General features: G+C 46.3%; 1 protein-coding gene across 1 annotated transcript; it reads left to right on the top strand.

Annotated features, from left to right (window-relative positions):
• Positions 1-159: 159 nt before the first annotated feature.
• LOC118941010 (uncharacterized) lies at positions 160-7,651 on the top strand (the record flags this gene model as incomplete). Its single annotated transcript, XM_090206672.1, has 2 exons — positions 160-483; positions 6,445-7,651. Coding segments are annotated over 2 exons (1,119 nt in total), but the record flags the coding sequence as incomplete, so codon positions are not given.
• Positions 7,652-15,160: the final 7,509 nt, after the last annotated feature.

The raw sequence follows: 15,160 nt of genomic DNA on the forward strand, positions 1-15,160 counted from the left end.
GAATCTCTTTCTCTCTCCTGAATCTCTCGTTCTCTCTCCCTCTCGTTCTCTTTCTCTCTCCTGAATCTCTCTTTCTCTCCCCCTCTCGTTCTCTCTCTCTCTTGTTCTCTCTCCCTCTCATTCTCTTTCTCTCTCCCTCTTTCTCTCTCCTGAATCTCTTTCTCTCTCCCTCTCATTCTCTTTCTCTCTCCCTCTTTCTCTCTCCTGAATCTCTTTCTCTCTCCTGAATCTCTCGTTCTCTCTCCCTCTCGTTCTCCCTCCCTCTCGTTCTTTCTCCCTCTCTCGCTATTTCTCTCCCCCGCACTTTCTATCTCTCGCTCCCTCTATTTCTCTCTCTCTCTCTTTCCCCTCTGTCTCCCCTCTCTTGCTCTCTCTCCAGGTGTGTGCTGTGCCAGTCTGGAGCAGCCCAAGGCCCTGATGAAGATGGGTCTGAGTAAGGTGCTTGTAGGACACGCTAACATCCTAGTAGTGAGTGGTGAGACTGATATCTAATGTAGGACCACTGAACTAGTAGTGAGACTGATATCTAATATAGGACCACTGGACTAGTGGTGAGACAGATATCTAATATAGGACTACTGAACTAGTGGTGAGACTGATATCTAATATAGGACCACTGGACTAGTGGTGAGACAGATATCTAATGTAGGACCACTGAACTAGTGGTGAGACTGATATCTAATGTAGGAGCACGGGACTAGTGGTGAGACTGATATCTAATGTAGGACCACTGGACTAGTGGTGAGACAGAGTACCCATTTCTGTAGGGTGGTGTTGTAGGAATCCACCTGTAATGTGTATCTGTAGGGTGTTGTAGGAATCCATCTGTACTGTGTATCTGTAGGGTGTTGTAGGAATCCATCTGTACTGTGTATCTGTAGGGTGTTGTAGGAATCCATCTGTAATGTGTATCTGTAGGGTGTTGTAGGAATCCATCTGTACTGTGTATCTGTAGGGTGTTGTAGGAATCCAGCTGTAATGTGTATCTGTAGGGTGTTGTAGGAATCCAGCTGTAATGTGTATCTGTAGGGTGGTGTTGTAAGAATCCATCTGTAATGTGTATCTGTAGGGTGTTGTAGGAATCCATCTGTACTGTGTATCTGTAGGGTGTTGTAGGAATCCAGCTGTAATGTGTATCTGTAGGGTGTTGTAGGAATCCATCTGTACTGTGTATCTGTAGGGTGGTGTTGTAGGAATCCATCTGTAATGTGTCTCTGTAGGGTGGTGTTGTAGGAATCCAGCTGTAATGTGTATCTGTAGGGTGTTGTTGTAGGAATCCATCTGTAAGGTGTATCTGTAGGGTGTTTGAAGGAAATACTGGCCATCATCCTGTGTTATAACAAGAAGAGCAGACTGCTGGTGAGTTCGCTACTGAAATATATGTTCATGTGCTATTTGTGCAATCACAAGTCCATTCACCCGGGTGAGAATCACAAGATAAGTCCATTCACCCAGGTGAGAATCACAAGATAAGTCCATTCACCGGGTGAGAATCACAAGATAAGTCCATTCACCCAGGTGAGAATCACAAGATAAGTCCATTCACCCAGGTGAGAATCACAAGATAAGTCCATTCACCGGGTGAGAATCACAAGATAAGTCCATTCACCCGGGTGAGAATCACAAGATAAGTCCATTCACCTGGGTGAGAATCACAAGATAAGTCCATTCACCTGGGTGAGAATCACAAGATAAGTCCATTCACCCGGATGAGAATCACAAGATAAGTCCATTCCCTGTTCTGTGTTGGTAGCTGATTGGCCCAGTATTATCTCTGAACTGTTCTGTATTGGTAGCTGATTGGCCCAGTATTATCTCTGACCTGTTCTGTGTTGGTAGCTGATTGGCCCAGTATTATCTCTGATCTGTTCTGTATTGGTAGCTGATTGGCCCAGTATTATCTCTGAACTGTTCTGTATTGGTAGCTGATTGGGCCAGTATTATCTCTGATCTGTTCTGTATTGGTAGCTGATTGGCCCAGTATTATCTCTGATCTGTTCTGTATTGGTAGCTGATTGGCCCAGTATTATCTCTGATCTGTTCTGTATTGGTAGCTGATTGGCCCAGTATTATCTCTGATCTGTTCTGTATTGGTAGCTGATTGGCCCAGTATTATCTCTGAACTGTTCTGTATTGGTAGCTGATTGGGCCAGTATTATCTCTGATCTGTTCTGTATTGGTAGCTGATTGGCCCAGTATTATCTCTGATCTGTTCTGTATTGGTAGCTGATTGGCCCAGTATTATCTCTGAACTGTTCTGTATTGGTATCTGATTGGCCCAGTATTATCTCTGAACTGTTCTGTATTGGTAGCTGATTGGCCCAGTATTATCTCTGATCTGTTCTGTATTGGTAGCTGATTGGCCCAGTATTATCTCTGAACTGTTCTGTATTGGTAGCTGATTGGCCCAGTAATATCTATGATCTGTTCTGTATTGGTAGCTGATTGGCCCAGTATTATCTCTGATCTGTTCTGTATTGGTAGCTGATTGGCCCAGTATTATCTCTGATCTGTTCTGTATTGGTAGCTGATTGGCCCAGTAGTATCTCTGATCTGTTCTGTATTGGTAGCTGATTGGCCCAGTATTATCTCTGATCTGTTCTGTATTGGTAGCTGATTGGCCCAGTATTATCTCTGAACTGTTCTGTATTGGTAGCTGATTGGCCCAGTACTATCTATGAACTGTTCTGTATTGGTAGCTGATTGGCCCAGTAGTATCTCTGATCTGTTCTGTATTGGTAGCTGATTGGCCCAGTATTATCTCTGAACTGTTCTGTATTGGTAGCTGATTGGCCCAGTATTATCTCTGAACTGTTCTGTATTGGTAGCTGATTGGCCCAGTATTATCTCTGATCTGTTCTGTATTGGTAGCTGATTGGCCCAGTATTATCTCTGATCTGTTCTGTATTGGTAGCTGATTGGCCCAGTATTATCTCTGATCTGTTCTGTATTGGTAGCTGATTGGCCCAGTATTATCTCTGAACTGTTCTGTATTGGTAGCTGATTGGCCCAGTATTATCTCTGAACTGTTCTGTATTGGTAGCTGATTGGCCCAGTATTATCTCTGATCTGTTCTGTATTGGTAGCTGATTGACCCAGTATTATCTCTGATCTGTTCTGTATTGGTAGCTGATTGGCCCCGTATTATCTCTGATCTGTTCTGTATTGGTAGCTGATAGCCCCAGTATTATCTCTGAACTGTTCTGTATTGGTAGCTGATTGGCCCAGTAATATCTCTGATCTGTTCTGTATTGGTAGCTGATTGGCCCAGTATTATCTCTGAACTGTTCTGTATTGGTAGCTGATTGGCCCAGTATTATCTCTGATCTGTTCTGTATTGGTAGCTGATTGGCCCAGTATTATCTCTGACCTGTTCTGTATTGGTAGCTGATTGGCCCAGTAATATCTCTGATCTGTTCTGTATTGGTAGCTGATTGGCCCAGTAATATCTCTGATCTGTTCTGTATTGGTAGCTGATTGGCCCAGTATTATCTCTGATCTGTTCTGTATTGGTAGCTGATTGGCCCAGTATTATCTCTGATCTGTTCTGTATTGGTAGCTGATTGGCCCAGTAATATCTCTGATCTGTTCTGTATTGGTAGCTGATTGGCCCAGTATTATCTCTGATCTTTTCTGTATTGGTAGCTGATTGACCCAGTATTATCTCTGATCTGTTCTGTATTGGTAGCTGATTGGCCCAGTATTATCTCTGATCTGTTCTGTATTGGTAGCTGATTGGCCCAGTAATATCTCTGATCTGTTCTGTATTGGTAGCTGATTGGCCCAGTATTATCTCTGATCTGTTCTGTATTGGTAGCTGATTGGCCCAGTATTATCTCTGAACTGTTCTGTATTGGTAGCTGATTGGCCCAGTATTATCTCTGAACTGTTCTGTATTGGTAGCTGATTGGCCCAGTATTATCTCTGAACTGTTCTGTATTGGTAGCTGATTGGCCCAGTATTATCTCTGATCTGTTCTGTATTGGTAGCTGATTGGCCCAGTATTATCTCTAAACTGTTCTGTATTGGTAGCTGATTGGCCCAGTATTATCTCTGATCTGTTCTGTATTGGTAGCTGATTGGCCCAGTATTATCTCTGAACTGTTCTGTATTGGTAGCTGATTGGCCCAGTAGTATCTCTGATCTGTTCTGTATTGGTAGCTGATTGGCCCAGTATTATCTCTGAACTGTTCTGTATTGGTAGCTGATTGGCCCAGTATTATCTCTGATCTGTTCTGTATTGGTAGCTGATTGGCCCAGTATTATCTCTGAACTGTTCTGTATTGGTAGCTGATTGGCCCAGTATTATCTCTGATCTGTTCTGTATTGGTAGCTGATTGGCCCAGTATTATCTCTGAACTGTTCTGTATTGGTAGCTGATTGGCCCAGTATTATCTCTGATCTGTTCTGTATTGGTAGCTGATTGGCCCAGTATTATCTCTGAACTGTTCTGTATTGGTAGCTGATTGGCCCAGTATTATCTCTGATCTGTTCTGTATTGGTAGCTGATTGGCCCAGTAGTATCTCTGATCTGTTCTGTATTGGTAGCTGATTGGCCCAGTATTATCTCTGATCTGTTCTGTATTGGTAGCTGATTGGCCCAGTATTATCTCTGAACTGTTCTGTATTGGTAGCTGATTGGCCCAGTATTATCTCTGAACTGTTCTGTATTGGTAGCTGATTGGCCCAGTATTATCTCTGAACTGTTCTGTATTGGTAGCTGATTGGCCCAGTATTATCTCTGATCTGTTCTGTATTGGTAGCTGATTGGCCCAGTATTATCTCTGATCTGTTCTGTATTGGTAGCTGATTGGCCCAGTAGTATCTCTGATCTGTTCTGTATTGGTAGCTGATTGGCCCAGTATTATCTCTGATCTGTTCTGTATTGGTAGCTGATTGGCCCAGTATTATCTCTGATCTGTTCTGTATTGGTAGCTGATTGGCCCAGTATTATCTCTGACCTGTTCTGTATTGGTAGCTGATTGGCCCAGTAGTATCTCTGATCTGTTCTGTATTGGTAGCTGATTGGCCCAGTATTATCTCTGACCTGTTCTGTATTGGTAGCTGATTGGCCCAGTATTATCTCTGATCTGTTCTGTATTGGTTGCTGATTGGCCCAGTATTATCTCTGAACTGTTCTGTATTGGTAGCTGATTGGCCCAGTATTATCTCTGAACTGTTCTGTATTGGTAGCTGATTGGCCCAGTATTATCTCTGAACTGTTCTGTATTGGTAGCTGATTGGCCCAGTATTATCTCTGATCTGTTCTGTATTGGTAGCTGATTGGCCCAGTATTATCTCTGATCTGTTCTGTATTGGTAGCTGATTGGCCCAGTATTATCTCTGAACTGTTCTGTATTGGTAGCTGATTGGCCCAGTATTATCTCTGATCTGTTCTGTATTGGTAGCTGATTGGCCCAGTATTATCTCTAAACTGTTTCGGTAGGTTATTGATCTCGTATTTATACTCCTCTATCACGACTCAGGATTAGACCCAGATACAGACACAGGAAGCAGATATTTTCCAATCTTAGAATATTTATTATAACAAAAGGTGCAGGTCAAGGGCAATCAGGGACAGAACAGCAGGATCAGGACAGGCAGAGGCAATCAGGGACAGAACAGCAGGATCAGGACAGGCAGAGGCAATCAGGGACAGGACAGCAGGATCAGGACAGGCAGAGGCAATCAGAGACAGAACACCAGGATCAGGACAGGCAGAGGCAATCAGGGACAGAACAGCAGGATCAGGACAGGCAGAGGCAATCAGGGACAGGACAGCAGGATCAGGCCAGGCAGAAAGATCAGAACTGAGAAGACTAGAAAACAAAGGCTTGAGAACAGGCGAAACAGGGAAACGCGCTGGTAAGACCTGACACAAAACAAGACGAACTCGTAACAGACAAACCAGAAAGCGCAGGTATAAAAACACAGGGGAGATCGGAGACACCTGGTGGGGGGGGTGGGGGGTGGGGGGGCAAAGACAAGTGAAACAGTACCTGCTGTGACAGTCTCTACAGTCTCTACAGTCTCTACAATCTCTACAGTCTTTACATTTCAGATGTGTGGCTGTGAAGTCGTTGGTGTAGTGATGTGAGAATGCATGTCTGTCTATGGGGGAATTGTTTTAGAGCTGTGCTGTTTGACAAAGTGAGCGATTTTTGTGTTCCTGTGATGTTTTACTTCTTGTCTCCTCTCTCCTCTCTTCCTGTCTCCTGGTGATTGGCACTGATTTCTCCCTCCATTTATTTTTCCCTACTTTTTTTCTTTCTTAATTTCGTTCTTTCCCTCTGGTCCTCCTGTTTTCTCTTACCCGTCAGATGAAAGAGAATTGACTGTTTTTCTGTCACTGGAGTTATTTTTAATCACTTGAAGAAAACTTCCCCCCCCCCCCTCAAAAACAGGGAGGTAGGACGACTGGGCAAGTGAATGCAATCTCCTCGCTCTCTGTTTCTGGCTCTCTCTCACTTTACAGTTTTTGTTCTCTTTCTCGACAGTCTTTTCGTTCACTCACTCACTCTCTCTCTCTCTCTCTCTCACTCTACAGTCTTCTCCCTCTTTCTCGACAGTCTATTCGTTCTCGCTCTCTCTCTCTTGCTCTCTCGCTCTCCCTCTACAGTCCTCTGTCTCTCTCTCTCTCTTGCTCTCTCTCTCTCTCTCACTCTACAGTCCTGTCTCTCTCTCTCTTGCTCTCTCTCTCCCTCTACAGTCCTCTGTCTCTCTCTCTCTCTTGCTCTCTCTCACTCACTCTACAGTCTTCTCCCTCTTTCTCGACAGTCTATTCGTTCTCTCTCTCTCTCTTGCTCTCTCGCTCTCCCTCTACAGTCCTCTGTTTCTCTCTCTCTCATGCTCTCTCGCTCTCCCTCTACAGTCCTCTGTCTCTCTCTCTCTCTTGCTCTCTCGCTCTCCCTCTTCAGTCCTCTCTCTCTCTCTCTCTTGCTCTCTCGCTCTCCCTCTGCAGTCCTCTGTCTCTCTCTCTCTCTTGTTCTCTCGCTCTCCCTCTTCAGTCCTCTCTCTCTCTCTCTCTCTTGCTCTCTCACTCTCCCTCTACAGTCCTCTGTTTCTCTCTCTCTCTCTCTCTCTCTCTCTCTCTCTCTCTCTCTCTCTGTGTGCGTGTGTCAGACATGGTTGTTGTTTATGGTCAGCATGTTTGCTAATCTTCTGGCCACAGCCTCTGGCATTGGTCTGACTGTTTCCGTAGTGAGGACCAAAGTTCATGGGGGGGGCGGAGCCTCTTGACTCACTGCTGGTTCCCAGATGCTATTGGCTATGCCAGCATCACCTACGAGTACCCCCTTCGACCCAAGACGTATTTACTTAAGTCACACATGGAGTGTGTGTGTTTAGTGGGTCATGTGGAGGGATGATGTGTTCATTTTATTTAACCTTCATTTAACCAGAACATTTATTTTATGAGGGAGACCTGGTAAAAGGTAGTTTACATACAACAACACAATTCCAGCAGTCAACAACAACTTCCTCTTAGCGAGATGGATGTGGGATAATACCGTGTGTGTGTGTGTCAGTCAGATGGATGTGGGATAATACCGTGTGTGTGTGTGTGTCAGTCAGATGGATGTGGGGTATTCTGGAGGGTTACACTAGATCATGGATAATCACCTGGGTAACCAGGTACACAGTCCCACTGGTCCTTGGGTATTTGAATGGTTATTTGTAAATAATAATAATAATAATAATAATAATAATACTAATAATAATAATAATGATAATAATAATAATAATAATAATAATAATAATAATAGTTTGCCAAATTGCATTTCAAATACTAAAGTACACTGACTGTACTTTAGTATTTATATATTTTTATTTTTTACTTCACTACATTCCTAAAGAAAATAATATAATATTTTACTCCATACGTTTTCCCTGACTGTCACGTTCTGACCTTAGTTATTTTATTATGTCTTTGTTTCTAGTGTGGTCAGGGCGTGAGTTGGGTGGGGGGTCTATGTTAGTTTTTCTATGATTTTCTATTTCTGTGTTTGGCCTGGTATGGTCCTCAATCAGAGGCAGCTGTCAATATTGTTGTCCCTGATTGAGAACCATATTTAGGGAGCCTGTTTTCTATTGTGTTTCGTGGGTGATTATTTTCTGTTGTCTGTTGTGTGTCTGCACCAGCCAGAACTGTTTCCTGTTGTGTGTCTGCACCAGCCAGAATTGTTTCCTGTTGTGTGTCTGCACCAGCCAGAACTGTTTCCTGTTGTGTGTCTGCACCAGCCAGAACTGTTTCCTGTTGTGTGTCTGCACCAGCCAGAACTGTTTCCTGTTGTGTGTCTGCACCAGCCAGAACTGTTTCCTGTTGTGTGTCTGCACCAGCCAGAACTGTTTCCTGTTGTGTGTCTGCACCAGCCAGAACGGTTTCCTGTTGTGTGTCTGCACCAGCCAGAACGGTTTCCTGTTGTGTGTCTGCACCAGTCAGAACTGTTTCCTGTTGTGTGTCTGCACCAGCCAGAACTGTTTTCTGTTGTGTGTCTGCACCAGCCAGAACTGTTTCCTGTTGTGTGTCTGCAACAGCCAGAACTGTTTCCTGTTGTGTGTCTGCACCAGCCAGAACTGTTTCCTGTTGTGTGTCTGCACCAGCCAGAACTGTTTCCTGTTGTGTGTCTGCACCAGTCAGAACTGTTTTCTGTTGTGTGTCTGCACCAGCCAGAACTGTTTCCTGTTGTGTGTCTGCACCAGCCAGAATTGTTTCCTGTTGTGTGTCTGCACCAGACAGAACTGTTTCCTGTTGTGTGTCTGCACCAGCCAGAACTGTTTCCTGTTGTGTGTCTGCACCAGCCAGAACTGTTTTCTGTTGTGTGTCTGCACCAGCCAGAACTGTTTCCTGTTGTGTGTCTGCACCAGCCAGAACTGTTTCCTGTTGTGTGTCTGCACCAGCCAGAACTGTTTTCGGTCGTTTCTCTTTGTTAGTTTTGTTATTTCCGTGTTCATTTAATAAATATGGACACATACCACGCTGCACCTTGGTCCTCACCTTCTTCCTCCGACGACGGCAGTTACACTGACACCCAAAAGTCCTCCATCCATTTTGAATGCTTAGCAAGACAGTAAAGTGGTCTAATTCACACACTTATCAAGAGAACATCCCTGGTCCTCCCTACTGCCTCTGATCTGGAGGACTCACTAAACAGAGAACATCCCTGGTCATCCCTACTGCCTCTGATCTGGAGGACTCACTAAACAGAGAACATCCCTGGTCATCCCTACTGCCTCTGATCTGGAGGACTCACTAAACAGAGAACATCCCTGGTCCTCCCTACTACATCTGATCTGGCAGACTCACTGAACAGAGAACATCCCTGGTCATCCCTACTACCTCTGGTCTGGTGGACTCACTAAACAGAGAACATCCCTGGTCATCCCTACTGTCTCTGATCTGGAGGACTCACTAAACAGAGAACATCCCTGGTCATCCCTACTGCCTCTGATCTGGAGGACTCACTAAACAGAGAACATCCCTGGTCATCCCTACTGCCTCTGATCTGGAGGACTCACTAAACAGAGAACATCCCTGGTCCTCCCTACTACATCTGATCTGGCAGACTCACTGAACAGAGAACATCCCTGGTCATCCCTACTACCTCTGGTCTGGTGGACTCACTAAACAGAGAACATCCCTGGTCATCCCTACTGTCTCTGATCTGGAGGACTCACTAAACAGAGAACATCCCTGGTCATCCCTACTGCCTCTGATCTGGAGGACTCACTAAACAGAGAACATCCCTGGTCATCCCTACTGCCTCTGATCTGGAGGACTCACTAAACAGAGCACATCCCTGGTCATCCCTACTACCTCTGATCTGGAGGACTCACTAAACAGAGAACATCCCTGGTCCTCCCTACTACATCTGATCTGGCAGACTCACTAAACAGAGAACATCCCTGGTCATCCCTACTACCTCTGGTCTGGTGGACTCACTAAACAGAGAACATCCCTGGTCATCCCTACTGTCTCTGATCTGGAGGACTCACTAAACAGAGAACATCCCTGGTCATCCCTACTGTCTCTGATCTGGAGGACTCACTAAACAGAGAACATCCCTGGTCATCCCTACTACCTCTGATCTGGAGGACTCACTAAACAGAGAACATCCCTGTCATCCCTACTGCCTCTGATCTGGAGGACTCACTAAACAGAGAACATCCCTGGTCATCCCTACTGCTTCTGATCTGGAGGACTCACTAAACAGAGCACATCCCTGGTCATCCCTACTACCTCTGATCTGGAGGACTCACTAAACAGAGAACATCCCTGGTCCTCCCTACTACATCTGATCTGGCAGACTCACTAAACAGAGAACATCCCTGGTCATCCCTACTACCTCTGGTCTGGTGGACTCACTAAACAGAGAACATCCCTGGTCATCCCTACTGTCTCTGATCTGGAGGACTCACTAAACAGAGAACATCCCTGGTCATCCCTACTACCTCTGATCTGGAGGACTCACTAAACAGAGAACATCCCTGTCATCCCTACTGCCTCTGATCTGGGGGACTCACTAAACAGAGAACATCCCTGGTCATCCCTACTGCCTCTGATCTGGAGGACTCACTAAACAGAGAACATCCCTGGTCCTCCCTACTACATCTGATCTGGAGGACTCACTAAACAGAGAACATCCCTGGTCCTCCCTACTGCCTCTGATCTGGAGGACTCACTAAACAGAGAACATCCCTGGTCATCCCTACTGCCTCTGATCTGGAGGACTCACTAAACAGAGAACATCCCTGGTCCTCCCTACTACCTCTGATCTGGCGGAATCACTAAACAGAGAACATCCCTGGTCATCCCTACTGCCTCTGATCTGGAGGACTCACTAAACAGAGAACATCCCTGGTCGTCCCTACTGCCTCTGATCTGGTGGACTCACTAAACAGAGAACATCCCTGGTCATCCCTACTGCCTCTGATCTGGAGGACTCACTAAACAGAGAACATCCCTGGTCCTCCCTACTACCTCTGATCTGGCGGAATCACTAAACACATGCTCTGTTTGTAAATCATGTCTGAGTGTTGGATTGCGCCCCTGTAAATAAAAACTAGAACATGTGGCTGGTTTTCTTAATATAAGGAATTTGAAATTATTTATATTTATACTTTTATTTGTTAATTCTTAAGTATATTTTAGCATTTACATTTACTTTTGACACTTAAGTATATTTAAAACCAAATACTTTTAGACTTCTACTGAAGTAATATTTTACTGGGTGACTTTCACTTTTACTCGAGTCATTTTCTATGAAGGAATCTATACTTTTACTCAAGTATGATGATTGGGTAGTTTTTCCACCACTGCTACATCATCTAGCCAATGGCATCCAGGGAAAACCAGTTGGGTCTGCTAATTTCCTGTGAAGTGATCTGACCAGCTTGCAATCTCACAAACACTAGTCTACAGTAGCGCTCGACACTTGCTTCTTCCTAGAAGCAGACTGTGTTTGTACCAGGGGCGTATTGAATGTTACGTAAGATGTGTTTCATCATGAAAGCCAGAGACAGTTCCTGAGCTAGGCTTTAGTTCTCACCACAGAGACTGGCTTTGCGTTCAGAAAATCAGCATTCTGAACCTCAACGTGTCTCTCCTCTCATCTGGAAATGCTGAAGGACTTTTCTCTCTCCCTGCTACTGATATTCCCTCTCCAGTGTAAATAATCTGTCTGATTTTCCTCAAAGCTGAGACTTCCTCTTCTTCCTTTTAACTTCTCACCGATCGTTTCTCAGTTAATAAACTATTTTCTTGCGAACACATTCCTGGCACACTTTTCTCAAATTTCTCTTTCTGTATCTCCAGAAGACAAAACAGATTTTGTGGGTGACTCTGATCGTAAACTTTCAAAGTCCATTTGGGTGTTTTCTGTACAGACACACACACACACACACACTGAAAAAAGAGCGCCGACACACACACACACGCACTGACCGGTCTCGCTCCTCTCTCCAGAGCACGACTGATCCTGTGTGGTTCCTCTGATCGTGACCTGTGACCTGTATAGTCCAGCTGGTTTTCTCAGTGCAGCGTTTATCTTGTGTATGTCTTTCCTTTACAAGAAGATCAGGCCCAGAGACCACGGCAGAGACTGTGAGGTTTTGGTCCTTCTCAGCCACCGTCCAGCCATAACTTACATAGAAGATCAGGCCCAGAGACCACGGCAGAGACTGTGAGGTTTTGGTCCTTCTCAGCCACCGTCCAGCCATAACTTACATAGAAGATCAGGCCCAGAGACCACGGCAGAGACTGTGAGGTTTTGGTCCTTCTCAGCCACCGTCCAGCCATAACTTACATAGAAGATCAGGCCCAGAGACCACGGCAGAGACTGTGAGGTTTTGGTCCTTCTCAGCCACCGTCCAGCCATAACTTACATAGAAGATCAGGCCCAGAGACCACGGCAGAGACTGTGAGGTTTTGGTCCTTCTCAGCCACCGTCCAGCCATAACTTACATAGAAGATCAGGCCCAGAGACCACGGCAGAGACTGTGAGGTTTTGGTCCTTCTCAGCCACCGTCCAGCCATAACTTACATAGAAGATCAGGCCCAGAGACCACGGCAGAGACTGTGAGGTTTTGGTCCTTCTCAGCCACCGTCCAGCCATAACTTACATAGAAGATCAGGCCCAGAGACCACGGCAGAGACTGTGAGGTTTTGGTCCTTCTCAGCCACCGTCCAGCCATAACTTACATAGAAGATCAGGCCCAGAGACCACGGCAGAGACTGTGAGGTTTTGGTCCTTCTCAGCCACCGTCCAGCCATAACTTACATAGAAGATCAGGCCCAGAGACCACGGCAGAGACTGTGAGGTTTTGGTCCTTCTCAGCCACCGTCCAGCCATAACTTACATAGAAGATCAGGCCCAGAGACCACGACAGAGACTGTGAGGTTTTGGTCCTTCTCAGCCACCGTCCAGCCATAACTTACATAGAAGATCAGGCCCAGAGACCACGGCAGAGACTGTGAGGTTTTGGTCCTTCTCAGCCAACGTCCAGCCATAACTTACATAGAAGATCAGGCCCAGAGACCACGGCAGAGACTGTGAGGTTTTGGTCCTTCTCAGCCACCGTCCAGCCATAACTTACATAGAAGATCAGGCCCAGAGACCACGGCAGAGACTGTGAGGTTTTGGTCCTTCTCAGCCACCGTCCAGCCATAACTTACATAGAAGATCAGGCCCAGAGACCACGGCAGAGACTGTGAGGTTTTGGTCCTTCTCAGCCACCGTCCAGCCATAACTTACATAGAAGATCAGGCCCAGAGACCACGGCAGAGACTGTGAGGTTTTGGTCCTTCTCAGCCACCGTCCAGCCATAACTTACATAGAAGATCAGGCCCAGAGACCACGGCAGAGACTGTGAGGTTTTGGTCCTTCTCAGCCACCGTCCAGCCATAACTTACATAGAAGATCAGGCCCAGAGACCACGGCAGAGACTGTGAGGTTTTGGTCCTTCTCAGCCACCGTCCAGCCATAACTTACATAGAAGATCAGGCCCAGAGACCACGGCAGAGACTGTGAGGTTTTGGTCCTTCTCAGCCACCGTCCAGCCATAACTTACATAGAAGATCAGGCCCAGAGACCACGGCAGAGACTGTGAGGTTTTGGTCCTTCTCAGCCACCGTCCAGCCATAACTTACATAGAAGATCAGGCCCAGAGACCACGGCAGAGACTGTGAGGTTTTGGTCCTTCTCAGCCACCGTCCAGCCATAACTTACATAGAAGATCAGGCCCAGAGACCACGGCAGAGACTGTGAGGTTTTGGTCCTTCTCAGCCACCGTCCAGCCATAACTTACATAGAAGATCAGGCCCAGAGACCACGGCAGAGACTGTGAGGTTTTGGTCCTTCTCAGCCACCGTCCAGCCATAACTTACATAGAAGATCAGGCCCAGAGACCACGGCAGAGACTGTGAGGTTTTGGTCCTTCTCAGCCACCGTCCAGCCATAACTTACATAGAAGATCAGGCCCAGAGACCACGGCAGAGACTGTGAGGTTTTGGTCCTTCTCAGCCACCGTCCAGCCATAACTTACATAGAAGATCAGGCCCAGAGACCACGGCAGAGACTGTGAGGTTTTGGTCCTTCTCAGCCACCGTCCAGCCATAACTTACATAGAAGATCAGGCCCAGAGACCACGGCAGAGACTGTGAGGTTTTGGTCCTTCTCAGCCAACGTCCAGCCATAACTTACATAGAAGATCAGGCCCAGAGACCACGGCAGAGACTGTGAGGTTTTGGTCCTTCTCAGCCACCGTCCAGCCATAACTTACATAGAAGATCAGGCCCAGAGACCACGGCAGAGACTGTGAGGTTTTGGTCCTTCTCAGCCACCGTCCAGCCATAACTTACATAGAAGATCAGGCCCAGAGACCACGGCAGAGACTGTGAGGTTTTGGTCCTTCTCAGCCACCGTCCAGCCATAACTTACATAGAAGATCAGGCCCAGAGACCACGGCAGAGACTGTGAGGTTTTGGTCCTTCTCAGCCATCGTCCAGCCATAACTTGAGATATTTTCTCAGTTTTTTTGACATTATTTATACCTGGGTTCAGTGTAGCTTACATATCGCAAATAAGTATTCCATCCATTCAGTTCTAGCCAGTGTTGATCAGCTACTGTTGATGGATGCAGTGTGTGTGTGTGTGTGTGTGTGTGTGTGTGTGTGTGTGTGTATGTGTAGCGCCATCCCTCGCTAGCTCCGTGCCCCAACACGCTCCTCCTCATCTTCATCATCACTCGGGCCCCGTCTCATCTCAAGCAAGTCCCAGCACCAACCTCTTCATCATCCTCAGCAGTACCAGAACCAGAGAGATGGGCAGCCTGACGGGAGGGGGGGGAGGGGGGGCAGTGTGGGGAATGAGTTCCTAGTGTTGTAGTTTAGTGTTGGACAATGTAGGACTAAGAGCTGTGGTGCTTGTTAACAGTGTGTGAACTGTAGTATTCCCTAACCAGAACATCCCTGGTCATCCCTACTGGGGCAAGAGGAACATGAGCTGCTGGAACAAGAGATCCAGCTTATTGATATTACGATGAACAATGGACACCCAGATACGGCTCCATGCCCCATCTATGAAACCCCTAATCCAGATACGGCTCCATACCCCATCTATGAAACCCCTGACCCAGATACGGCTCCATACCCCATCTATGAAAC

The sequence above is a fragment of the Oncorhynchus mykiss genome, chromosome 18 (genome assembly GCF_057628025.1).
Source record: "Oncorhynchus mykiss isolate SJ-2025 chromosome 18, ASM5762802v1, whole genome shotgun sequence".
Taxonomy (NCBI): Eukaryota; Metazoa; Chordata; class Actinopteri; order Salmoniformes; family Salmonidae; genus Oncorhynchus; species Oncorhynchus mykiss.